This window comes from Alternaria infectoria, assembly GCF_024043175.1.
Source record: "Alternaria infectoria strain BMP 0036 chromosome Unknown scaffold_34, whole genome shotgun sequence".
NCBI lineage: Eukaryota > Fungi > Ascomycota > Dothideomycetes > Pleosporales > Pleosporaceae > Alternaria > Alternaria infectoria.
Window position 1 is genome coordinate 148,512 of NW_026250723.1, and position 25,883 is coordinate 174,394.

Sequence of the window (25,883 nt, forward strand, 5' to 3'; positions counted from 1 at the left end):
AGCCTGTTCCGTTCACGTTCCCTGGCCGCCTCCCCCGCGGACCTTCACTCTGGCTAACCTACTGGTTTCCGCGAGACTCTGCTCTCGACAATTGAGGTGTAGAGCTAACCATCCTACGCGTCTGTATTCTGCTCTATCGCATTCACTCTCCCCGACCCACTTCACCCGCTCTAGAAGCTTCTCTTCTGCAGCTAGAGAGCTTGATTCTGCCCCACGTACCCAACTACGCCTAAGACCGAGGCTTGCCGTAGCAAACACAAACACGTTTGCAGCACAAAAGAGGTTCTGCCAGAGCGAAGTCACCAGCAGTTTCGTCAACATGGCTTCAGATCGCGATGTCCTCCCCGCATGGTTAGTTGATACATCCCTAGTACCGTGACCAAGCTAACATATCAGGGCCAAACCCTCGCACTACGCCCTCTCCCTCCACGACCTCGAATTCGGCGGCAAGTTTGGCTACAAGGGTACCGTCAACATCACCACCAAAATCACAAAGGACGATGGCTTCAGCACCCTCGTCCTCAACGCGCATCAGCTCAAGCTGCAAACCGCCGAGCTGAAGGCTGGCGACAAGACACTGTCAGCAAAGGACATCTCATACGATGAGAAGAGGCAACAGGTCACAATTGACTTTGGCGAGAAGATCAGCTACTCAGGCGAAGCTCAGCTGGAGATCAAGTTCGAGGGCTTCGTCAACAACATCATGGCCGGCTTCTACCGCTCCAAGTACAAGCCCAAGGGCGACGTCCCCGCTTCCGTCGCAAAGGACGACGAGTTCCACTACATGTTCAGCACCCAGTTCGAGGCCTGCGACGCCCGCCGCGCCTTCCCCTGCTTCGACGAGCCCAATCTGAAAGCCACCTTCGATGTCGAGCTCGAAGTGCCCAAGGACCAGGTCGCCCTCAGCAACATGCCCGAGAAGGAGATCAAGCCCAGCAAGCGGGACGGCTTCCACACTGTCGTCTTCGAGCGATCGCCCATCATGTCCACATACCTGCTGGCGTGGGCGATTGGTGACTTTGAGTACGTCGAGGCTTTCACCGAGCGCAAGTACAACGGAAAGAACATTCCCGTCAGGGTCTACACCACTCGTGGTCTGAAGGAGCAGGGTCGTTTCGCCCTGGACAACTGCCACAAAATTGTCGACTACTTCTCCGAGGTCTTCCAGATCGACTACCCTCTTCCCAAGGTCGATCTGCTGGCTGTTCACGAGTTCTCGCACGGAGCTATGGAGAACTGGGGTCTCATTACCTACAGGTGCGTCGAGTCCTTGAACAAGCTGGACTTCATGTTAACGTAACTAGGACTACTGCCGTACTCTTCGATCCCGCCACATCTGCCGACAGCTACCGCAACAGGGTCGCCTACGTTGTTGCTCACGAACTTGCCCATCAGTGGTTCGGTAACCTGGTCACCATGGACTGGTGGAGCGAGCTTTGGCTCAACGAGGGTTTCGCGACATGGGTCGGATGGCTTGCCATTGATCATCTATACCCAGGTACGTCGAATCACTACTATTGCAGAACTCTGCTAACTCTCACTAGAATGGAACGTCTGGGGACAGTTTGTCGTACGTCACAAATCTCGAGGTATCTACTACCAGCCTATTGACTATTTCTCTAGACTGAATCCGTCCAACAAGCTTTCGCCCTTGACGCGCTCCGAACATCGCATCCCATCGAAGTACCCGTATACGATGGTCTCGAGGTCGACCAGATCTTTGACCACATCTCCTACCTCAAGGGTTCCTCAGTCATTCGCATGCTGAGCGCTCACCTTGGCGAGAAGGTCTTCCTGCAGGGTGTTGCCGACTATCTCAAGGCCCATCAGTACTCCAACGCCACTACCAACGACCTGTGGTCTGCCCTGAGCAAGGCGTCTGGTCAAAACGTCAACACCTTCATGGACCTCTGGGTTCGCAGGATCGGTTTCCCAGTCGTCACCGTAGCTGAAGAGCCTGGTCAGATTGGACTGCGTCAACAGCGCTTCCTCCTTGCGGGTAATGTCAAGCCCGAAGAGGATCAAACTACCTGGTGGATTCCGCTTGGCCTCCACTCTGGCGAGTCAGCTTCCAGCGCGTCTGTCCACGAGACCACTGCTATGACACAGAAGGAAGACACAATCCGCAACGTCAGCGACAGTTTCTACCTGCTCAACAAGGACCTCACTGGCTTCTATCGCACCAACTACCCTGCGGACCGCCTGAAGAAGCTCGGAGAGGACCGCGATCAGCTCACCGTGCAAGACAAGATTGGCCTCGTTGGCGACGCCTACGCCAACGCGGTGGCAGGTTACGGCTCCACCGCTGGTCTCCTCGCACTGGCAGAGCGCTTCCAGGACGAGTCTGACTACCTTGTATGGTCTCAGATTCTGACCAACATTGGCAACGTCCGCAGCGTCTTCTCCGGCAGCGAAGATATCAGCGAGGGGCTGAGGAAGTACCACCTCAAGCTCATCACCCCAGCAGTCGAGAAGGTCGGCTGGGAGTTCAAGGATGGCGAGAACTACCTCGTCGGCCAACTTCGCGCCAGCCTCATCCTCTCCGCCGGCATCGTCGGCCACAAAGCCACCGTCGACGAGGCTCTCAAGCGCTTCGACGCCTACATCAATGGAGACAACAAGGCCATCCACCCCTCCCTCCGCCGCGCCGTCTTCGCCACCGCCATCAAGAACCGCGGCGAACCAGCCCTCAAAGCCGTCCAAAACGAGTACCTCCATACCACATCCATCGACGGCAAAGAAATCTGCCTCGGCTCCCTCGGCCGCGTCCAAACCCCCGACCTCGCAAAGCAAGTCATGGACTTTGTCTTCTCCGACGCCGTCGCCATGCAAGATAAGCACAGCTCCACCATTGCCCTCGCCAACAACTCCAAGGTCCGCCCGGAGGTCTGGCACTACATCCGCGATAACTGGGACTCCAAGGTCCACCCGGCGCTTGCTGGTAACCCTGTTGTCCTAGAGAGGTTCCTCAGGTTTGGTCTAAATAAGTTTACGGATGCGAAGGTGGCGGATGAGATCCAGGAGTTCTTTAAGACGAAGGATACCAGGGGGTACAATAAGGGGCTCGAGGTTGTGGATGATACTATTAGGAGTTATGCGGCTTATGCGGAGAGGGATGCGGGGGTTGTTAGGGAGTGGCTTAAGGCGAACGGGTATGCGTGACTGGGTGGGAAGATGTGATGGAATGAGAAACATGATGGAGTTTGCATAGTAAGCGCAGTACAGATCACCCTGGTGAGCACTTGAGGCACTCAGACTACAACTGATAAGTCATGATCGTTTTGAGTTTGACCATTTGCTTAGTCAGTCTTTTCTATTGTGCTGCTGTTATCGCGCACTGGCTAAGCCAAATGAAAGTAGCTCGCGTGCGTGGGGTTAGAGTAAGGGTGGCCCTTTGGATTGGAACCGCAGCAGTCGCTCCTCCACCGATAAGCTTCTCAGTCCGCCTTCTTAGCCTGACTTCCATTACCAACTCAAGAAGATCCTTTTCCCACTCCACTTCATCCGAACCATAACCAGCATGGAACTTGACCTCTTGAACGTCACAGCGAGTGACCTACAGCGCCTCCTTAGCGACGGTAAGATCACCAGCCTCGATCTCGTCCGCCAATACCACAACCAAATCCTCAAACACAACGATAGGCTCAAAGCTATGATATCCATCTCGCCGCTTCCTCATCTAGAGAAGATTGCGGCTAAGCTGGATGAGGAAAGACGGAGAGGGGTTGTGAGGGGTGGGATGTGTGGGGTTCCGTTTATTGTCAAAGATGCCATGGATACGTCGAGCGAATTCCAGCTCGAATCAACGAATGGTGGGTGGGCGTTTGTAGGGTCGAGACCGAGAGAGACGGCGAGGGTTGTTAGGATGGCGGTGGATGCTGGGATGATCTTGATGGGGAAGGCGAATCTTTCTGTATGTTTGGGGTTGGTGTCTGGGGGGTTTGAGCTAATGAGGACAGCAATTCGGGAACTGGAAGTAAGTAAAGTACGGAGACGCGAAACATTATTCGCTGACCTCTCCAGGGCGTCTGGAATGAGCGGAGGCTGGTCTGCACGTGGCGGTCAGACGCAATCCGCATATGTGCGCGGCGGTGTAGTCGACGATGGTATCTACGGCCATTCAGTAAAGCCTCTCTGCACATAACACCTATCTCACTGCTCACTACCCCACAGAACCCATCCGGCTCATCAACAGGCTCAGCCGTAGCCGTCAGCGCAGGCTTCGCCCCTCTCTCCATCGGCGCCGACTTCAACGGTTCTCTCACAAATCCAGCTACTCGTTCTGCGCTGTACACTATCCGCCCTACGCCTGGTATAGTATCGGAACACGGATGCTTCCCGTTTTCGAAGAACAGGGATAGTGTTGGGCCTATGGCGAAGAGTGTTGGGGATCTTGTTGGGCTGCTTGATGTTATTGTGGATGTTGGGCACCCGGGGGTGCCTGAGAGGGGGTATGGTACTGGGGTTGAGAGAGGGTGGAGGGATGTTTCTTTCGGGACTTTGGATCCGAGTCGTTGGTGTTTGGAGGAAGGGGTGCAGAAAAAGCGGCCGGGGGCGTTGGATCAGATTGTAAGTGTACCTCTTAGGAACAGGACTATAGCTTACTCGAGGAAAAGATACGGGAGACAAATGCGGCCTACAGAGAGATCGCAAGTCTCGCTAAGCGCGTCGTCGGACCAGTCGACCTGATTACCGATGAGGCATTGGATGAGAGCATGAACGAAGTCCTGACCACAATCAGTGAGCTCATTAAACGCCAAAGGTACAGGATACAAACTAACACATCCCAGAAAACGATTTCTCAAGCCTCTTCGAAGCATACGCAAACGGCCTGGAGTCACCTAAAGTCAAAACCCTGAAGGAATTAATCGAGTTCAACGAACAACATCGTGAGATCGAGTTACCAGAGTGTAAGAACCGCCCAGCAATGGCGTTCTTATCTCCTGTTCACCGCTAAAATTAACCATCACAAGATTCCCCGCGACAAGATCTCCTCATCCAAAGTCTAAACCACGCGAACTCCCTCCCACCCGCCGAATACACCCGCCTCGACACCACAGCAACCGCTTCCGCCGCCAACGCAATCGACAAAACCCTCCACTATCACAACGTCGACGTGATTATAGGGCCAGCGGATAGCAGGTTACCTGACGTTGTTGCTTTGGCTAGTAAGTTCTTTGCCTTGCCTTGCCCTGCCTTGTCTTGTCTCTTTACGAGCGTCTCTTACTAAGATAACAATGATAGGGTATCCTTCGGTGACTCTGCCACTTGGGTATCTGGATTGGAATGGTAGGCCGTTTGGGTTGCTGGTTGTTGGGGGGAGATATACGGAGGGGTTGCTGCTGGATGTTGCGGGGTTGTAGGAGGGGATTGTGATGGGGAGAAGGGCGCCGGATTTGGGGTGAAGGTCGGGGGTCGTGGTTGAGAAAGGAAAGCGAGGCTGTCGAGCTCTGCCGGTTAATTCACGCACAGCTGGCCGCTGATTGGTGAGTGTAAGGCTGATTTGTGGTCTTTCGAGCGATGCCTTTTTTTGAGGCAATCGGCTTAGCTTTCCTTATTTCCGCGGATGTCCAATGGCGATGGCAAACATAAGGCTGAAATCTGTCACCTGCGGCTCGATCAAGACGATAATGCGATGAGCATATCGATTCTGCTGAGTAGGTGACAAGGCTGGCCCCTATCTACCGCGATATGGATTTGTGGTGGCTGCTTACCTACATGAAGTTCTGATGCTCGCTCCCAGCCAATCGTTTAGCGCCTTGGGCGTTTTTCGATAGCAGTGTATGGTTTTGGATATCGGCGGAATGAAGTTGTCATGCAGATCTAGGAGGCGCGCATGGGTGTGGTGCTCTTGGCAGCTGAGCTGGAGTGTTATATGCTTGCAAGAAGCCCAGCCTTAGGTCGTGGCTCTCTACCTTCTTCTTTTCCATGACTTTGGCCATTGTTACATGCCAACCTCGGTACCATGGCGAAACTAGTGCCGGAGGTGGAGTTTGACAAGTTTATTGACGAGTTCAGTGCTATAGACCAAACACTCGAGATCGACGAAGACCTCTGGTCCAGACTCGTCAATCCTGCACGCGGGAGTGTATTTGTCTACAACGCAGGTCTAAGAGGCTTTCGGCAACCGGAATGCGGGAGTGCTACTTTCAACAACGTCCCAGAGATCATGTCTTTCCTCCAACGTGCGCCACAGCTCCATGGTCATGCAGCCGACTCTGCTGCCGAAGTCAGCGAGCAAATGCCGGCGTTTCCGACGCAGACTGTTGAGAACATCACCAGCATCAATTTTCTTGAGTTTGAGTTCGAAAAGCTTGAATATAATCTGCTATTTGCACTGGATAGAGCTTTGATGTTCCTCCGACCAAACTGGGCACGATTATCGTCTATTGGGGAGAACCAAACCTCGACAACTGGAAGTCTTTTCTATTCGGCAGACCGCCATACAATAGCGTTTCAGACACCCCCAGGCTCTACGCCTTTTCTGCATCTCTCGCTCGATAGAGCCAGGACTGGGGGCACTCAAAGAAGTTGGTTGGCGGTACTAGCCTATGACAAAGCGCCCGACTGGGCAGAGGGCGAGATTGCAGATTGCAAAAGGCGCATTGAAACGTACAAATATCCAGACAATTTCGACCCAGGTACTAGCGAATTAACACCCTTCAATGCTTTCGCTTACATGCTCAACGACTTTGTAGCGCAGTACATCCGAGTTGTGGTAAGAGAGGCGATGCTGTTCACGGAAGCGATCCAAGAGGTAGAAAACACCTGGGCCACCAAACCGCCTTCAAATACATTTGGTCCAAAACCAAGTACATTGCTTCGCGAACTCAACGATCTAAACCACCAAATTAGGGTTTCGAATTTAATGACAAGATTTGAATTCTGTGCCGATGCTGCGAAATGGGCAGAGCGTGTCCGGAGGTCGTTGGATTTCGAATTTAGACTTTGGGACTTGACGTCGATGGTTCAACGGATACAGGCATACCATCCAAAACGTTTGCGAGAAACCATCGCGGAGGTACGCCAGCTTGTTAATGATACCATCGCGGAAGGGCAGCAGGAAAGACAGGAGGAGCTTCAACTACGCCAAGATGCTCGAGCGAAAGAAGAATGGGACCTTTTACAAAAGAACCTGAAGATTGCGGAAGCAACCCTACGAGACAGTCGCCTGATGAGTGGTGTAGCGTGGATCACTATGGCGTTCCTCCCCGCCACCTTTGTGTCATCATTCTTTGGCATGAACTTCTTCAGTGGCAAAGCTGGTTATCCCCCGTTTGACGAAGGGAGCAAAAACGTCTGGATCTTCTTTCTGGTCGCATTGCCGATTACCGCGCTGGTCTTGGGCGGTTTTTGGTACTGGAACAGGCAAGAGAAGAAGAAAGATGAAGGCAAGTTGAAATCGGTGGAAGAGGGTGCGACGAAGAACCAAGACGGCGCTACAACAGCACAATCTACAGGAAACGATATGGAAATGCCCGACACGGTGAACTCAAATCCCTAAAAGCCAACCACAACCCCGAGCCTCCACCGAGCCACCAACCCCCTCCCTGCACCTCCCTTAGCCTCACACAGTGGGGCCTGATCTACCGAGCCGGTGCGGGTCTTACGACCCACCCCACTCTAACTTCCTTCGCTGGCGCAATGTCACGATTCAAGAACCGCCGTAGCTGCCTTGTTTTCCTGGCTGCTGTTGTTGGTGCGGCAAGTGGGCAAGGCGTGCCGGCACGCGTCAGGCCGCTGCGCTGGTGCTTGAATCGTTGGCTGTTGTTGTGAGGTTGGCGTGCTTGGCTTTCTTCCGGATCTAGGAGTATGGTATTTGTAACTTTTTGATAGGTGCGGATGGCTGCTTGGGGGTTTGCGGGTTTGCGGGTTTGCGGGTTTGTGGGTCGTGATTCCTTGGTGTGTTGACCGATTGAAGATGCTTGTGTGTTGGTAGAGCGCCTTTTGAGGGGTGCGCAAAGCGCGAGAACATTGTACGATGGCTATAGCACATTGAGGGTTGAAAGTCGTACTTCGATGCATTAATATATATTCTGGGGTATCTGCCAAAGTTCATAGATCGTCGAGAGCCGCATGGTTATACTATCGCATCTCAAAGCCACCTCCTCGCATCCAACGACTTCTCCTTCTTGTGCTGAATTGGTGGTAAAGCCTGCAAACTCGGATGCGAGCTCCCCCGATCAACACTGTACTCCGACTGCACCATAATCCCTCCCATTGGGGAGCCAACCACCGGCGCCGGCGCCGCAACATCGGCCAACGGCTGCACATCCTCATTCGACTTGAACGACCGATCCAGCGACCCTTCCGAGGAGTTTTCCGGCGAATTCCTATCTGTGAGGACTCCGTCTTTTCCGCTCATGCCAACGCCCATCTCGTACTCGTCTAGGCGGACGAAGTCGTCTTTGTCCATCTTACTCCGGCCCAGAGTGCTCAGTTGAGAGCGATCGGTCTTCGGTAGCCAGATGCGAGATTTGAGGTCTTTGCTGCCGTTGTTCTTCTTGCTGCTGTTGCCAGAGTTCTCGGCGTAGTAGTATTGGCTTGGTGTCTTCTGTTTGGGCCAGATGCGTTCGCGAATGGAACGTTGTAGTTGGCGGATAGCGGGTGCGCAGGCGACGATTGCGCCGACGTGGGCTTCGATGGCGGACCAGTATCCGATGGGTAGGTAGTCCCAGGTCACGTTGGTGGTTTGCGCGAATTGGATCATGTATTTGAGGCGGAGGATGCTGACGATGGTGACACTGAGGAGGTGTTAGTTGAGGCAAGGTGAGATGTGGGAACTGGACTTACAAGCCTCCACCAAGGAACATGCACATGATGCCAAACTTGCGTCGACGGGTCATGGCAAGCTTGCTGAGCTCTCTCATAGGTATGACAATGACGACTAGATCGAGAAGGATGTTGACAGCGGCAGAAGCCCAGGCATCGGCGTTGAGGTTGATACATTTACCGTGATGTTCGCCGTCCCAGTGTTCCCACGCAATGCGTATCGGAATGCATTGCAGCGCGGTTGCTGTAACGAATGCGATGATGTACATAATGCAGATTACGATAGTAACGTGGATGATGCGTCGGAGTCCCTGGTGAGGGAAGATGCGGAGGTAGAAGAGCAGGACTGCGATCTTGGTCAATGCGATCGACGCAAGGTACAGAAGCTCCGTGTAGTAGAAGATCTATTATCAAACATTGGTCAGCGCAGGATATCATGGCTTGACTAACTCATCACATACCTCGAGAATCTTGGTGATGTTTTCGAAAGACACCATCCACATATCCGTTCCCAGCCCCAAAAGGTTCAGGAGGTACGCGCATATCGTGAGCGGGATGATGAGTATGATGGCCGCAGTCATAACCCAATCGTCAATTCCCCAATTGCCGCCGAACCAGGGAAGTCGTGAGATTACGCGTAGGATGTAGGCTCCCAGAGATAGTACTCCAAATACGATTGTAGTAACCGTTCCTTGTTCCGTCTTGTTGCGGATGGGCGCATCCATCAACTCAGTAAGAAACCTCTTCGCCGCTGCACAAGAAATTAGCACAAAGTTCAACGAGTGATCATGAGAGAGGACCTACTCAGAGCTTCTTTTGGCTTACAGCTAGCCAAGACACATTTGCTCAAGTCATCGATAAGCTTCTCGTTGCCTTTGATGCAGTCGATGTCTGTGAGCTGGCATGTTGATGACGAGATTATTGTTAGGGTGCAATCTAACTATATGACCGAAATTAGTATGGAGTCTTCTATATCGACATGTTTTACATACCGCGCATGGAGGCAGATTCTTGACTGCAGACGCGAGCACATCGTTCCCGCTCTGACTTTGCGCAAAAGACAAAGGCGCAAAGACGAGGCACAGTAGTGCGGAGAAGAACTTCATGTCGGAACCCGCATGTGACGAGGCTGTACCCCAGATTGTTTCCGACAGTACGTATCGAGACAACGCCGTACGAGAAGCCCTGCGCGAGAAAACAAAAGAGGAAGGAGAATTATGTTAAGCGACGGATTGCGGATCAAACAGGGTAAAACACAAAAGCCATAGGAACCAGGATAAGAACAGGGGCTTATACACGGCACGTACAGGTTTCCTAGAGGCGGCAATGGACGTCAAAATCCTAGCCTCCCGAACATCAAAGCACCGTTAGTATGTTACAAGCACCACGTAGTGCAGCTGCCATCCTCGTCACGGAGTGTCTTCCATAAGGCGCGCCACACAAAACGTGCTCGGCCGCAATCGGCAGTCTATGAGCTAGACGGTGCCCTGACTTTAGTTCGTTGCTGTGCCGCTGCTACGGCGAATTCCACGTGGATCTTGAGCCCAACGAGCGACAAACCCTCCGATGTCTTGCCTTTACCTTTGCTGGCTTCACACGCTGAACGTGTCGGAAACTCACATACTTTGTGTATGAGGTATGACGTTTGTGAGTGAGGAAGATTGTGCCAAGATATGTATGACGCGCTCAAGCGAGATTATCGGGGTCGGTAGCTGTATGAGCACCCATGTTCTCGCAGTACTGAATGTCGGCCTGTCAGGCATCACGAGGAGGTGAACATGATGCGAACCTGATCGGCGTTTGACGTGGCAATCATTCTGGCGTTTTGCCAATTGCCACAAGGCTTGCCTAGTGTATACAGTTATAAGGCTTCGCTAGTGGAAAAGCCCTCGAACAGTTCCAACACCAGCAGCGTCGATCATCGGAGGTACATGAACCCGGTGAAGAACGGTATTCCACTGCTCCCAAGTAATGGCAATCGTCTTTTGCGAAAACGTGGTTCGGCCCTGCATGTGAGTTTTAGAGTTTAGCTCCGCATGTAGATCCAGTCTAGCACGGTCTTTAATAAAGCTCGGAAACACTAGGCTAGTCAGTCACCCATGGTCGCTGTGATAAAACCGAATGTTCTTTGGACACGGCAGATGCAAGCGCTGTGGACAGAAAGATTGGCGAGTTTTGGCGAATCTTTCGTTCGGCAGCGATTCTAGGGGAATGTGGCATATGCTCACGTGATCTGTACTAGCTGCAGCGACTTAAAGATTCGTCGTTCGGCCATGATTCACGTGGTGGAGAGGATGACCGCAAGCCGCCCGGCCGGTCTGCAATGTGGGGCCTTAGAGCTCCATCGTTTCTTGTTGACCATACTTCCCATTCGACTCCCTCTTCTGATCCACTCTTGTGAGATTCATGCGGAAAGCCGGTAGCTCTAGCGTTTCAAAATGACCGTCTTTTTGCTCATCCCAGAACACCGCTGTGTTCAAAGGTATGCCGGCATAGCTAGACATCTCCCAGTCCTCCACGCAGAAGTCGTCCCAGATAGAGCCCAGCCCTTCTGCGCGCTCCTCGAAGATCAATGCACGCCACTCCTCTCCTTGCTGTTCTTCCTCGTTGCGATAGAGAAGCGTTGGGCTAAGCTGCGCATAACGGGGCGAAGTCGTCACGTCTTTCGTGATCGGGGCTTCGAAGACAACCGTCCCGTTAGAAACAAAGGTTGTAACAACAAGACCGCGGTAATCAGCTTTCAGTGTGGCTGTAGAGTTCACTTCTGGATCTGAAGTGCTGTAGGTGCCCGCATAGCGATTACGCATTTGCTGTATGGCAAGCCTTTCGGCTGTTTGCACTATCTTTACTGTAACAATGTCCATGATCTTGGATAAGATTGCGTTGGGGCCCGCGACTAGAATGGTGATACCTAAATCGTACTCCGGCGCTGTTATGATGATGGAGGTATAGCCTGGCAGCCCTCCACTCTTAGTGACAAAGCGTACTGTACGTTTCGACTGCTCAAGTATACGGTCTGTTTGGTAGATCTCCCACGGCATGCCATAGAATGAGTTCAGTCCGCGGGACGAAGAGACGGGATGTAGCCAGTTTATCGCGTGGGTGATGGCGTTGTAGTGGGTGAGGATATAGCGGAGGTACTTCGACAGGTCGCTCGACGAACTGTAGATGCCGCCGGTAGGATTTTGGATGCCTTCGTCCACACCCCAGAATTGTGGACCAGCCGGAATGACGCCAGCAGAATCGGCAGGCTTGGAGAGAGTGCTGGTAGACATGTTCAAGGGCTTGAAGATGGCTTCATCGATGTAGGTCTCGTAGGTCTGGTTTGTCACCCGCGAGAGGACGAGTCCAAGCAGTTCGAACGCGACATTGGAATAAGACGATTCTTGGTTTGGCGCGAATAACGGTGCGAACTTCTTGAGCTGTCGAAACATATCTAAGCACACTCAGATTAGCACCCTTCTCTCAAGCTCAATCAGTGAGAAGCGAACCTTTGGCTGTGCAGGGTGTCTCATAATTTGGTGAGTACTCATCACAGTTTGGCAACCCTTCCCGTGACACATCAGGAGGCAGACCCAGGGAGCTTCGATCCAACTCAGGGTAGTTGTTATTGATCAGATCACCTTGGGCCCCTATCAAAGAAATTAGCACGCGTACCTTCTTCTGTGTGGCACACTGAGAACAGATTCTGTTTCTTTCCAGAAGGCATCTTACACTCGCGGGGAAGGCCGCTCAGTTGGCTAGCCAGACTGCGCAATGTAATGTCTTTCCATGGAATGCCACCGTTCGACTTGTCTCCTAATTCTTCGAGGTATGTGTTTACTGTAGCATCCAAGCTCAAGTTGCCTGCTGCATGCTGATACAGTATACCGAGTACGGTGAAGGTCTTGGTGATGCTAGCGATGCGGTACAGCGCGTCGCCGTTGACTTCGGGGATATCTGGGCGCGAGGCATTACGTTCGCGCGCCGTATGATGATGTGACCATAACGTGTCTTTCGATGAGGTTATCTCCACAGAGAAGGAAGTTCGGTCGAACTCCGGTGCTGCGACAGCCGCTGTGAGCGCTGTGTTGATAGACTCGAACGCGTCTTGAAGCAGAGGATCGCCAACATTGTACCGAGGCGGCGGATGCGCGATGGTAGGTTCGAAGCATTTGGCACTGGCCAAAGCAACTAGCAGAAAAGAAGACAGCGGCACCATTTCGGCGTTGAGCTGGGAGAACTACATGATAGAGTTTGACGTGAGGATGCCTAGATGTGCGACATGTCGCTCCCCGCACTGAGGGGAGCTTGGACCTCGCGGCTTATCATGATCGCCGATGCAACCTCAACTCACTTTCTCCAGACCAACGTTGACGGCCGTCGAAGGGGTCGGATACATGGAACCCTGCTGAACGGCAGTACTACTCTGCACCTCAGTCTGTGCCAGCCCCTCAGAAAGCGCGCGCGTCGACGCGTTGTCGCGCTGTCACGTGCGTAGGGATGGCACCTGGGCACAGCACGGCTACGACACTTGCAATTACTTCAACGAGCACGGTCATCTCCATCGCCTCGGGATGAATACTTCCGAAAGCGCAGATCTCGCGTTATCTCATGTGTAATGCATGTGCAATGCTTCGCCCACTGCTGCGATGTGTGGATCAACCCTTTACCCGTCGATATAGCTATATGACAGCCCCACAAGTAGCTTGTTAGCATCAAGCCGTCTGACCTGTTCACCACGCACAAAGATAATAGAACACAGAAATAGGACTTGACTTTTTATATTACTTACGAGCAGTAGGTTGACCACATGATACTGACTAACACAAGTTCGACATGTAGCCCTTCGTCCGGGAGGATACATAACGGTTCCAACTTCCTTTGGTAGGTTAACCTTCTTGTCAGTTGACAATTTGTATCATTCTATCTCATCGTCTCGATACCAGCCAATACAATGCGCGCCATTTCATTTGCGATCTTTACCTTGGTTGTCACCAGTGGTGGCACACCGCTGGGACACAGCCCCGAGCGCCTTGGGGAAATCCTTCCTCGCCAGATCAATGTGACATGTCCAGCAACGCCGATCCCCATGCCTAAAGCGGCGGCATTTCCCTCCGTAAAGACGATGCCAGACCCATTTCTGTACCTCGATGGCAAGACACGTGTTCAAAGCAAAGACGAATGGAACCAATGCCGTCAACCCGAGATCCTCAAGCTCCTCCAGGAATACCAATACGGGTATTACCCTGACCACTCGCAAGAGACTGTCACCGCAACTCGAAATGGCAACACCTTGACTGTGACTGTCACCGCAGGAGGGAAGACCGCTAGCATCGCAGCTTCGTTGAACTTGCCGAGTGGGAGTGAGCCGTTCCCAGTGGTCATCTCGATCGGCGGGATGGATACTAAGAGCTATGTAAACGCGGGGATAGCGGTAGTCACATTCGATTATACCAAAGTCGCCGCAGACAGTAACAGTAAGACTGGCTCGTTCTGGACGCTGTATAGTGGTAAAGACATTGGTGAGTAGATCTTACCGTTTGATTCATGCATACTTACAGCCAACAGGAGTACTCACTGCATGGGCATGGGGCTTTCATCGCGTTCTTGACGGCATTGAACTCAAGGTTCCAGAGATCGATGCAACCAAATCTGGCGTCACTGGTTGCTCTCGTCTGGGCAAAGCTGCTCTTGCTGCTGGGCTATTCGACAAGCGCATCGCCGTCACTATGCCAATGTGCTCTGGCGTTCAGGGTGCGGGGCCCTACCGATACAGCTTGAGTGGGCAGGGAGAGAATTTGGAGAACGCTGTAAGCACTAGGTCTCATCGAAGACTTCTCAATCTTTTGAGATGTACGCACTGACGATTACCCAGAAATCTGGAGCAGGATGGTGGACTTCCTCGGGTATCTCGCAGTTCGTCGGCAAATCCTCCCAGCTCCCTTATGACGCCCACACGATCGTTGCAGCCATCGCCCCACGCGCAGTCATCCTCTCTCAGAACGTGAACGATCAGTTCACGGACTCCAAAGGGACCGCTCAGGTCACCTTCCCTGCGGCCAAGGTCGTGTACAATTGGCTAGGCGTGGGCGAGAAGCTGGGTATGAGTATACCGTCTGGTGGACACTGCGACATGAGTGGGTACGCCGATATTTTGCCTTTTGTGCAAAAGGTACTGCAGAATAAGAGCACGACGCGGAATTATGACGATTTGAAGACGTGGAAGGCTATGCCTGAGGCTTACCCTTGGGGCAGCGATGTACCGAAGGCAACCTGAGTAACAGGCTTATCCATGTCTACCACTGTAAGAAACGAATCTGAACACGTCTTTTTCACGATAGACAGCCCGTGGCCATGGGTACACGAGTCGTCATCGAAGTAATGTATGCGCTTCTAATGTTGCTATTTCTTTACCGAAGTAATGCTATGCTATATGGTAGACCAGGCATTATCGATCGGTATCATTGCGCCGTTGATCATAGTCGACTCTTCTGAAGCGAGGAAAGCAATGCCACGGGCGATGTTGTCTACTCCGATGTAGGGAACCGGTGTACCCTCACTGTCTTTCGATACGTGCATTTGCACGATGGGACTGTCTGGGTAAGCAAAGGCCGAAACGTGCAGGTGAAGCCCATCAGAACTTACAAGAACGCGTTGAAGCCAGCGGAATCGAAGTGCTCCATCTGGACCGACGAAGCGATGTTGGTCGCAACACCGCCGGGCAGCACACCATTGCACCGGATGCCTTCCTTGTGGAAGCGCCAAGCCACATTCTTCGTCGCACCGACCTATCAACCGTCAGCATTGACAGGTCATCACTTGAGAAGGAGCGTTTCTTACCAGACCGTGTTTGCTCGCAGTATACGCGATTCCCGCACTCGCCCCCGAAGTCCCCGCTTTGCTACCCACATTGACAATCGCACCACCTTTCTGCTCCTTCATCGCCGGCAGAACCGCCTTCATCATGCGAATCGGTACTGTCAGATTGATCGACATCACCCTCTCCCACTCTTCCTCGTGAATCGTGTCCGCACTACTCCAGCCATCGCTCACGCCCGCACAGTTGACCAAAACATCAATGCGATTGTGCTTGCCAACGCACTTCGCCACTGCATGTTCCGCAGCTTGGGACTCGGTGAGATCAGTCTGGTAGAATGTGAATGTCGAATAGTCTTCCGCGAGCTTCTGCGGCTGTGCGCCAATGTCTATGCCGAAAACCGAGGCGCCTCGCTCAAGGAAGAGACGCGTTGTTGCTAGGCCGATACCGGAGCTGCAGCCGGTCACTATTGCGACTTTGTCTTGGAGGGTGGAAATGGACATGTTGGATTGCGGGTGATATTAATTGATGTATGAATGCGGATTGATTGATGAATCATACGCTATTGGCGTTGCCCGCTGGTGGAAAACTTGGGATGACGTCAACGGTTAGCGCGAAGACGAGACCCACTTTTGGCGGTGCCCTCTTGAACGCGTCCTCTTCGGCGCCACCTCATCTCTATCATCGATATCTCATTGCACAACAGACCGCAAAGGGAAAGGAAGTCAGGATTGACAAAAGAAATGGGTATATTGTGACCTATTACGACAGACATGGCACACGACCACGCCTTCCAAAAGCCATCCAAACGGAGCTTCTCCCCACGCCTCAACGCGTCAACGCACTGCCACTGACCATCTAGATCACTTCTTCCATGCGGTGAACATCACTGTCCTTCGTCCATAGCCTAATCCTCTTGCCCAACCCGAAGTACAACGGGAACACAAACAGCGCAGGCCCCATTGCGCAAGCGAAAATGACCATGGCGGGGGTAATCCACCCATTCTTGCTCACGTGCGCAAGGTCGAAAACCCAGTAACTGTACGAGAAACCGATGAAGTTCTTGCATACTGTAGCGACGACCATGATTTCTCCGGAGATGGGCTTGTAGCAGTCGATCGCGTAGGCGATGGCAATAGTGGGTACTGTGGTGACGCTGAGACCAGCTAGCCCGTAGCCCCAAACCACGATATGACCCCATGCCCACTGCTGCTGGTATGCAACACCGCCGAGGATGATCGAGAGCATCATGATGACCACGTAGATGAACAATGCTGGAAGGCGCATCTCCGCTTCGCGCACGCCGCCATTTCTACGCGATGCGCGGGCAGATACCCAGTCGGAGTATGGACCTGCTGTTGCCAGCCCGAACAAGGCGCCAATTGCGAAAGCGAAGTTTGTGTATCCAACTTGATCTGGCTTGAACAGGTACGGAGGTGCAGCGAGGACAGGCGACTCGGTGAGATTGAAGAAGAGGAGGATATCGGCTGGGCCAGCAAGCATCAGTCCCGCCCACAGGATGATCGGGTTGAAGAAGACCTTGATGGGCGTCCAGGTGTCGCGTACAACAAACATCTTCCACCTCGCATCTGGCTTCATGAACGGCATGAACTGCGCACGGGATGGGCGTCCCTGCACAGTGATGGGCTGCTCGAGTGAGCTCCGCTCTGAGTCTTGAATACCGGCCTCCGTTGCTTGTTTCTCGAGCTTAGTCTGGTCTTCATTGCTGGCATTGCTGCTGCCGGTTCGGATGATCGTTGTGTTGCCGCGATGGTACTTGGTTTCAGGGAAGGTGAGTGCGATCAGAATGACCGAAACACCAGACAATGCGGTTTCTAGCCAGAAAAAGGACTGCCAGCCATAGTGAGCTGCCATGGAACCAGCCATGATCGGTCCCAAGAAAGCTCCCATGAAGTAGCCGGTGCTGCAGATTACGTTAGAAGGAACTCGACCACAGGAAGGGATATCACTCACAAGTATACACCCGTCCAGAGACCCCTCTCATGCTGGTAGAAGACATCCGCAATCATCTGCACAGGAATACTCTCGCTCGTCGCACAGGCCAGACCGTTGACCGCACGCGCCGCCAGCAGACTACTATGACTGGTCGCCATCGCCTGCCATACGCATGACAAAAGAATGAACACGGAAAAGGTCAAGCTGATAGCGCGTCGACCGAAGATGTTGGAGAGCGGCACGATGATGAAGTTGGCGAAACCGAGTGCGATAACGGTGATGCCAGTCAGCATAGCCAACTGATTGTTGTTAAGATGGAACTGGGCGCCCAGAAGAGGAAACATCGGCGCAATGGATAGTGCGCCGGTGACGGAGATCCAAGTGAAGAGCCATTGCGAGGCCATCACCATGACTGTGGTAGCTGTCAGCGAAGACTCAGGCGTTGGTGAAGGGTCAACATACGCTTCCATTTCCGGGTCCAGTTCAAAGGGTCGCGAGGATCAGAAGAGGGCGTGGGTATAAGCGTCTTCTGTGCAGAGCTATCTTCGTTGATAATCTCCGTACCAGGGATGAGTTCAACATCGCTGTGGTTAGTCGCCATCTTGAAATCGTTCGTCGCGATCTATCTTTCGTGTCTTGATCCTTTCAGCACGAACGCGCGGCGAGCTTGTCAACTTATACGCCCCCTCCATGCTCGGCAATGTTGCGCTCCACGGTTCATGGATGTCTAGTTTCCCGCGGATGATGCATCACTCGGCTTCCAGTGCCCATGTAGTGAGACACCTTTTGCTGCGACGATCAGCAAGTCACCGTTGATCCCTGTATTGAACTAGTGGGTGTCAGCTAACGCAATATCTGGCTATAGTAGCGAATGATGGTGTCGTGAAACCAGCGACATTCGTGCCTTCCAGACGATTATTGGACCTGTTCGCACTTCCGTAGTGCATTCACGTATCCTTGCTGCACGATCATTGGGGGAGCCGCTGGCTGGCTGATGTAGGGTTTGCATATGCTTTTCGAGCTAGAAAGTTCATGCGCTGGGTCTGCGAGGAAGGGAAAGTTGCTTGTCGTGCAGTTGCGCAACCCGCCAATCCTGTTCCACCACCTGCATGATGCGAGGTACAAGGCTGACGTCCGAAAAACCTTATCAATAAGCTTGTGCATGGCGCATTTTACCCTGTCTTTAGCCGAACCATAGCATACTGTTCCAATGACTTAAAGTAGTCTTCTCCTCTGACGCAATTTGTTTTGCATTCGCTCTAGCTTGTTATTTCCTTCTCTTCGACCCAGAAAGGTGCAACTCGACCTCGTAGGTCTTCCCGCGCATTGCTGAAAGTATCTTCGACTTCCAAGTATCTCATCAACACCGCCTGCAAGCATGTATAATAATCACGAAGCTTTACTCTTCTCGGCATTGGAAGTGGAGACCCATCATGCTGATGGCGGGCGCGCCATTCGGGAGGTCGCATCCTGGCACCACCGGAGAATGTGGGGATGCGCGCTGACGGACTCCCGCTACGGGGGACGCCACTAGGCAAAACATCTTGTCAAAGTTATTAGGGCTACTCGAACAACAGCTGTCTGGTTTGAACCTTGGAGCTGGACTATTGCGGAAGGACTTGGCGGTAATGTTTCGTTTTGCAGAGTGCGGGTCGTGCCGACTGCGTCGCGGATGTGCCGTTTCGAGCGCACTGTCGCATTCGGAGTATCTGGTATCTATGGGACTGCAGGGCGCATGAGGAAAAGGTACGATCGGATTCTCGGGGTGTGTTTAATGCATGTCTGCGAAGAAGATGAAGATGGCTGGCGCCAGTAAGATGCGACGCTGCAATCCCGATAAGAAGTCGCGATAATAGAGGGCTCACCTCGCCTCAAGTGCGACCCCACAGGCAAGTTGTGCCGCAACATCTGGTACATCGATAGCTGACAGCAAAAGTAACCACGCTTCAATAGTTTCACATGATGAAGCATTGGATGAATTGACTCCGCGGTCAACTTGAAGCGCGGTTTTGTTTTGGTATCCTACCAATAGTAGATGGATGTTTCCAGGGCTTTGTTGCGCAACCAATCGCATCCCTCGCAACTACGCTTGCCTCAGAGCTTCGCTGAAACACCGACGGCTGCTTCCGTCGTTCCAAGGAAGATGCGCTTGTCCATAGTCGACAGTTCTTTCCAATTTTGAGAGCGCGGATGCGTTTGTGGCGATAGAGCTTTCAGGTGGATCCATCGTACTGCGATCTCTTGTGCAACAGCGTCTGGGTGTGCTTGCGCATCGTACATCAGCGCGACGCTGCTGGCGATGACCTCGAGATGCTGTAGAATTTCTCGTCCACGGTATAGCAGCTCTTCTTTCTGTGCACTATGAACAACGTCGTCGAGCGCCTGAAGTCTCTCTTCGACAATCTTGACTTGATCTGGGAAGATGGAAGCACATCGACCGAGCACGTCCCTGACCCACGGTGTCAAGATGTTCTTCATGATATCGCCGCCGCCCACTCGCTTGTCAGTGAGTACCCGAACGACATCTTCTGCCATGACGCTGACAGTGCCTTCCCATATCGGGTTGACGAGGTTGTCGCGATAGATCTTCGCGATGTTCATCAGCCCGCCGTCTTCGTTGTTCTCGCAGTACCCGACACCACCAAGGCATTCCATGCACTGTCGCAGGCCATCAACGGATGCGACGCTGACTTGAGCTTTCATCGCGGGCAGTAGCAATCTCAACAACGCCGCTACTGTGGTCTTGTCGCTTGGGATCAAATGTGCGGCCTTTGTGTTCGCGACCATCTCGTCCCAATCCTGTTCCAAAGCGCCCTGTAGAGCAACACCCAGATAGGTGAAGTGCGCACTGGCCCAGTACTTGACTGTTTCTTCGGCCATCCATGCGAGATGCGCTGGGTTGTCTTGGAGTAGTCCGCCGCGCACTTTGCGTACTTTGCTGTATGCACGGGAGATCGCCAGACCACGCGCCCAACTCCCTACACTACCAGCTGCGGTGTATAGTCGCGTGATGTTGAGAATGGCGGAAATCTCCTTCACACCCTGGCCTTCTTTGCCAATGAGCCAGCCGCGTGCGCCGTTGAGCTCGAGCTCCGCAGTTGGTAGTGACTTTGTTCCGAGTTTGTTCTTTAAGCGCTGGATGCGAACGCCGTTGAGCTCGGTGAGAGGCGGGGCTTCTTCGTTTAGCGTATGACTCTCCATGGATTGCCCTCCCACGCGTCGTCGCATGGGCATGTAGAAGGCAGACAGGCCGCCTTTGTCTGTTCGCGCGAGGAGTACAGCCATCTCTGAGTCCGTTGCGCTGCTGAACCACTTGAAACCATGTATCTTCCAGGGGCCCAATTGCATACCAACTGCATCACGATCTCTTCCTCGATTTGCATCTTCATCAAGCTCCTGCGGTGTCATACGTCGAGCAAGTGTCTCCGTGCCAGATACATCGCTTCCGCCAGACCGCTCAGTCATCCATTGTCCGCTTGTCCAAGCCACGTCAGGGTCGCGACTACACACCCGCCGATAAGCTTCCCGTAGCACTTCGCCTCGACCCGGCTGATCGCCATCTTTGTCGTCTTTGTGTTTGTCTAACAACGTCGCGGCGCCATCGGTCATGCTTTGAGGGCATGCGGTCATGGTACCAGTCGGGCCCCATACATGGCCCCCAACAAACTGTCCCACGCGTCTGTTGAAGCGGCGATAAGACTTGTCGTAAGCTACCGAGACGACACCTTCACGATAGCCAATCTCCTTTAGCTTCTGCCATCCTGTTGTCGTCCACAAGGGATCGTTCTTGTTTTCCGTACCGAAGGTAGAAAGCGGACGCAGTACCGGATGGTTGGTCTCCGCATCTGTGGCGTACTTCAAAATAGATGGATTAAGTGACAGACGTGCTAGATGATGGACACGCTTGGTAGCCTCCGTTGCATCCTGTGGCAGGTAGAGATCCAATATTCGCGCGATAACCTTGTCATCGGAAGCTTGTGTCGCATTCGAATACGAACTACGGAAAGTATCTGGTAGCGAAGTCGGACTGGTAAATTGTGGCGGAAGTACCGGAAGGGCTTGGAAGAAGCCTGATGTTGAGGAGGAAGCCCGAGGCGGCTGTTGCGTCATGCTGGCATGCAAAGCAGTTACGCAATCGAAGTAGAGACGGATAAAAGTGCCTATCTCCAGAGAAGAGACGATACTTCCCCGACGCACATGGTGCCCAGCTTCATGGTGTAGATGTATTGGCGCTCGGATGTCGCAGACATCCTCGGTTCACCCCCGCAAACCGCCCAATGGGGCAGTCGCAGCCGGACTGCAGCAAAACCGCCGAAAGTAATACGATACTTTGACAACCTCATCTCTCTTCATACCTTGAAGTCCATGGCACCAGTTGGAAGGATGAGAGAGCGAAGATAGAGGCCGCTGCCGCACGGCTTGCACTCGCGTTACCAACTCCCGAGATTCTCTACCGGATTATCTTGCCCTGGACTTGTTCCCCCATGCTTCACACATGCCGATAGCTGCAGCAATCAATATCGGATCTGTACAATGACCGACTGTGCACAACAACATCCCTGTCGGCAGTCTCGGGAGCGAAAGCTTGTTGTGATTTGCCTTCGGTATTGTAGCTGCAACTGCCGGTAACTTGTGTTAATTAACGACTTCATCCAAATGATCGAGTCGAACAATTACCACAGCTTCGTTGTGGAATGAACGTCACAAGATGTATGACTGGGAAACCCGTCGCGCTGTCATTGGCATGAATGGGAGGAGAAGTACTACTGCCGTCACACCGTAATATACTCACTGATAGCAAGCCTCCAGCTTGCATGGACGTCATGAGAACTCCTTGGCTTAAGAAGCCTCGTAACTTCGACCGGATGGCTTTCGCAACTCACCAGTAGCTAGTCATACCATTGTCGTCATGATTTGGTCCACTGTCTTCGCCAGCGCGCTTTTGACGCAATGCGTCTCTGCGCAGAACATGCTGCGCTTCGCCTGCTCGCAGCTCACCGTTGAGAGGGCCGATCCGTTGGTGAACCCCGGCCAGCGACCCTCGCCACACACGCATCAGATTATCGGAGGAAACTCCTTCAACCTTACCGTAATACTCCACCCGGCCCATGAGCGATACGTCCACTGACAGACCATAGATGGAGCCTGGTGTCTTTGACCCTTCGACACGTTCGACTTGTACGTCTTGCACATACAGTGAGGACTTCAGCAACTACTGGACTGCCTCGCTCTACTTCAAATCGCCCGAGAACGGCACATTCCAACGTGTGCCACAATTCGCCAACGTAGGGCTCCAGCAGGACGGTGGCATGACGGTGTACTACATGCCGTATTCCGCGAAGAACAACAAGATGACGGCCTTCAAGCCTGGGTTCCGCATGATTGCGGGTGATCCCATGGCCAAGAAGCCTAATCGCGCAAGCATCTGCCATCGATGCTTGCAGAATGGAGAAGGCTTTGCACCCTGTGATGCGAAAGACACCGCAGAACTGCCCAATAAGTATTGTCCTGGTGGCATCAGAGCGACTGTCATCTTTCCGTCTTGCTGGGATGGGAAGAACCTTGATTCGCCAGATCACAAGAGCCACGTCGCATACTCCAACGGCGGAGGTCTAGGCACCCCAAACTGTCCCAGTACGCACCCGGTAGCTATCCCGCAGGTGATGTACGAGATCATGTGGGACACCGGCCGGTACAAGAACAACGCATGGTACGGCAACAACAAGCAGCCGTTCGTGTACAGCTTTGGCGATGGGTGAGCGCTCCTCTTTCTGCTTCTTTAATGATGACTGACTGTAGACAGTACGGGCTACGGACAGCATGGAGACTATCTCTTTGGCTGGAAGGACGACTCGCTCCAGAAAGCCATGGATGCTTTGCCAAGCGGCAAGTGTGCCAATGCCAACTGTCAGGTGTTGAAGATTCAGTCTGCGCAAGACTCAATGAAATGCAAGAAACCGCAACAGGCGGTTGAAGATGTCGGAGTGAGCGGCGACTGGCTGACGGAGCTTCCTGGCGGTATGGCAGTCACCTATACCTAAGTAGATGTGAGCGCGCATGGCAATGTAAGCGCTACCCACTGTATCGCGATCATAAAGCGCATATTCGGCAGACTCGCTTCCGTGCAAACATGATGTATTGCTGTGAACAAGTGCAGAGGCAGTGCCGGCTGCCGCGTGTGTCGCGAAATGGGCGTGTTGTTTTGTTGAGAGGCCCGAGATTTGCCCGTGAGGAACGCCTTGACCACGCCAAGCCTTACCCCTCAATCCTCCATCTCCCCCGTGTTTCTCTCACGATAGCTCCTCTTAGGGCCTGGAACATCACGGGATACATCCACACATATTGTGATTCGAGGAAAAACGCGCGACCGTACCTTTTACGCGATTGGGCTCCCACTCGTCGGCCGTCAAAATGGTCTCAGCCTCATCCGCAGACGCGGCATGCGGCTCACAGCGGAAGATGGCAGCCGCGGCGCAGTTGGCCTATATACTCAAGCCTTTGAGCCTCATCCCACGCTGAACCTCCCAAAATCAAAATTCAGTCAGCGACTTTCGCCATGACTGCTTTTACCAACCCAGTTCTCCCTGGCTTCAACCCAGACCCGTCCGTCATTCGCGTGGGTAGCGACTACTTCTGTGTCACCTCGTCCTTCGAATACTTTCCTGGCGCGCCCATATATCACAGTAAAGACCTTATCAAATGGAAGCTAATCGGCCATGCGCTGACGCGCAAGTCACAACTCGATATCAAGACTCCTGAGCCGGGAGGCGGTATCTGGGCAACAACCATTCGTTACCACAAGGGTACATTCTACATCATTACCAACTCTTTCGACCGATACAGACCGCAAAACGACGATCGCGTATGGCCCCGAGGTTTCTACGTCAGAACCACCAACATCTGGAACGACAGCACGTGGTCCGAACCTGTGTACTTCGACCAGATTGGCTTCGACTTCGACTTGTTCTGGGACGACGATGGTCAGGTATACTTGTCTTCCACCTACAAGAAGCTCGATCGGACGCCTGGAGGTAAATTAAAAGACTTTGCTATACATATATCTACCATTGATCTGGAGTCTGGCACGTTGAAGTCAACACCTAAGATGGTTCGGGAGTCGAAATCCGGTATAGCAGAAGGTTCTCATCTCTTCAAGTTGAACGGCTACTACTATCTCTTCACGGCGGAGGGCGGCACAGAGTCTGGACACTGCGAATATGTATGCCGGAGTCGAGAGAGCCCCTTCGGACCTTGGGAGGAAGCACCACACAATCCGCTTTGGCGCAACACGACAGACGACGAGATCCAGAACACTGGCCATTGCGATATTGTTGAGGACATCCAAGGCCAATGGTGGGCGATGTGTTTAGGCGTGCGACCGAGAAAGGAAGGTGACGAATGGCGAACTTCGGTTTTCGGACGCGAGTCAATGTTACTCCCAGTTCGTTGGGAAAACGACTGGCCAATCTTCAACGAAGGGAAACCGGTCACACTGCAAATGAACGGGCCGAAAGAGTCCACTCTTGATGACGACAAGGCTTGGAGGGACGATTTCAGCGGGGTTAGACTTGGCCTTGGCTGGTACAGGAAGAGTAAGCAACCCAGAAAGCCGACATACGGTACGAACCTAACACACCTGCAGATACGCCCGTGAAGAAGGACTACTCGATGACAGCGCGACATGATTCTCTTACCCTATATGGCGGCCCATACACCCTATCGATGCCAGCATGTCCGACGCTATTCCTACGAAAACAAAGACATTGGCCTGTGACGTGGGAGACTCAACTGGATTTCCAACCGAACGTCCCACGCGTCGAGGCTGGAACTGTATTGTACTGGAATCACACTTGCTACTCTAGCATTGGCATTGCTTTCACAGATCGCAACGGCCAGCCTCAGCGAATCGTTCGACTTACTCGTCCTGACATGGAGATTGTGGAGCAGCCCATCTCAGAGAAGGGTGAGATAAAACTCACCATCGAGAGTACGGCTACGTCCTATCGGTTTGGCTATCGGGAAGTCGACGATGGGGCACAGCAGAGCGCTGAATGGGCATGGCTGGGCGAGATTGATACCCAGGTCATGACACGTAACCCATACATCGGAGCGCCTTTCACTGGCATGATGATGGGCTTGTATTCGTATGGTGAACTGCAGCCTGTACTGACTCCGGCGCATTTTGCTTACGCCGAATTTCGGTAGTTTTACGAGGTCACTGTCCCGTCTGAGGATGACTTAAATCACAACCTGCACCGCGATTCCGGCATACATCATGTCACTCGTGAGGTACCCTAATCAACAGCTTATGACAACACGCTATTTGCAATGCTAATCCTCAAAAGCTACATGGTCT

The 25,883-nt window shown here is 52.9% G+C and overlaps 11 protein-coding genes across 11 annotated transcripts; 6 read left to right on the top strand and 5 right to left on the bottom strand.

Annotated features, from left to right (window-relative positions):
* Window positions 1–319: 319 nt before the first annotated feature.
* J4E92_010325 (uncharacterized protein) lies at window positions 320–3,162 on the top strand (the record flags this gene model as incomplete). Its single annotated transcript, XM_051501663.1, has 5 exons — window positions 320–351; window positions 397–1,257; window positions 1,305–1,498; window positions 1,545–1,570; window positions 1,624–3,162. The coding sequence occupies 5 exons, from the start codon at window positions 320–322 to the stop codon at window positions 3,160–3,162; spliced, it is 2,652 nt and encodes an 883-aa protein (XP_051348134.1).
* A 358-nt stretch (window positions 3,163–3,520) lies between these two features.
* J4E92_010326 (uncharacterized protein) lies at window positions 3,521–5,363 on the top strand (the record flags this gene model as incomplete). The annotated part of the gene is made up of 6 exons (XM_051501664.1): window positions 3,521–3,812; window positions 4,044–4,123; window positions 4,174–4,451; window positions 4,601–4,740; window positions 4,791–4,910; window positions 5,245–5,363. The coding sequence occupies 6 exons, from the start codon at window positions 3,521–3,523 to the stop codon at window positions 5,361–5,363; spliced, it is 1,029 nt and encodes a 342-aa protein (XP_051348135.1).
* A 602-nt stretch (window positions 5,364–5,965) lies between these two features.
* J4E92_010327 (uncharacterized protein) lies at window positions 5,966–7,808 on the top strand (the record flags this gene model as incomplete). Its single annotated transcript, XM_051501665.1, has 2 exons — window positions 5,966–7,486; window positions 7,710–7,808. 2 exons carry the CDS (start codon window positions 5,966–5,968, stop codon window positions 7,806–7,808), a joined length of 1,620 nt encoding a protein of 539 aa, XP_051348136.1.
* A 287-nt stretch (window positions 7,809–8,095) lies between these two features.
* Window positions 8,096–9,497, bottom strand: J4E92_010328 (uncharacterized protein; the record flags this gene model as incomplete). Its single annotated transcript, XM_051501666.1, has 3 exons — window positions 8,096–8,744; window positions 8,794–9,176; window positions 9,234–9,497. 3 exons carry the CDS (start codon window positions 9,495–9,497, stop codon window positions 8,096–8,098), a joined length of 1,296 nt encoding a protein of 431 aa, XP_051348137.1.
* A 1,608-nt stretch (window positions 9,498–11,105) lies between these two features.
* J4E92_010329 (uncharacterized protein) lies at window positions 11,106–12,973 on the bottom strand (the record flags this gene model as incomplete). Its single annotated transcript, XM_051501667.1, has 2 exons — window positions 11,106–12,208; window positions 12,430–12,973. 2 exons carry the CDS (start codon window positions 12,971–12,973, stop codon window positions 11,106–11,108), a joined length of 1,647 nt encoding a protein of 548 aa, XP_051348138.1.
* Window positions 12,974–13,708: 735 nt separating this feature from the next.
* On the top strand, window positions 13,709–15,031 carry J4E92_010330 (uncharacterized protein; the record flags this gene model as incomplete). The annotated part of the gene is made up of 3 exons (XM_051501668.1): window positions 13,709–14,276; window positions 14,323–14,564; window positions 14,630–15,031. 3 exons carry the CDS (start codon window positions 13,709–13,711, stop codon window positions 15,029–15,031), a joined length of 1,212 nt encoding a protein of 403 aa, XP_051348139.1.
* A 152-nt stretch (window positions 15,032–15,183) lies between these two features.
* On the bottom strand, window positions 15,184–16,074 carry J4E92_010331 (uncharacterized protein; the record flags this gene model as incomplete). The annotated part of the gene is made up of 3 exons (XM_051501669.1): window positions 15,184–15,346; window positions 15,400–15,542; window positions 15,595–16,074. The coding sequence occupies 3 exons, from the start codon at window positions 16,072–16,074 to the stop codon at window positions 15,184–15,186; spliced, it is 786 nt and encodes a 261-aa protein (XP_051348140.1).
* A 355-nt stretch (window positions 16,075–16,429) lies between these two features.
* Window positions 16,430–18,128, bottom strand: J4E92_010332 (uncharacterized protein; the record flags this gene model as incomplete). Its single annotated transcript, XM_051501670.1, has 3 exons — window positions 16,430–17,495; window positions 17,546–17,939; window positions 17,990–18,128. The coding sequence occupies 3 exons, from the start codon at window positions 18,126–18,128 to the stop codon at window positions 16,430–16,432; spliced, it is 1,599 nt and encodes a 532-aa protein (XP_051348141.1).
* Window positions 18,129–19,621: 1,493 nt separating this feature from the next.
* J4E92_010333 (uncharacterized protein) lies at window positions 19,622–21,637 on the bottom strand (the record flags this gene model as incomplete). The annotated part of the gene is made up of 1 exon (XM_051501671.1): window positions 19,622–21,637. One exon carries the CDS (start codon window positions 21,635–21,637, stop codon window positions 19,622–19,624), a length of 2,016 nt encoding a protein of 671 aa, XP_051348142.1.
* A 799-nt stretch (window positions 21,638–22,436) lies between these two features.
* On the top strand, window positions 22,437–23,568 carry J4E92_010334 (uncharacterized protein; the record flags this gene model as incomplete). The annotated part of the gene is made up of 3 exons (XM_051501672.1): window positions 22,437–22,616; window positions 22,666–23,282; window positions 23,331–23,568. The coding sequence occupies 3 exons, from the start codon at window positions 22,437–22,439 to the stop codon at window positions 23,566–23,568; spliced, it is 1,035 nt and encodes a 344-aa protein (XP_051348143.1).
* Window positions 23,569–23,715: 147 nt separating this feature from the next.
* J4E92_010335 (uncharacterized protein) lies at window positions 23,716–25,732 on the top strand (the record flags this gene model as incomplete). Its single annotated transcript, XM_051501673.1, has 3 exons — window positions 23,716–23,721; window positions 24,069–25,119; window positions 25,170–25,732. The coding sequence occupies 3 exons, from the start codon at window positions 23,716–23,718 to the stop codon at window positions 25,730–25,732; spliced, it is 1,620 nt and encodes a 539-aa protein (XP_051348144.1).
* Window positions 25,733–25,883: the final 151 nt, after the last annotated feature.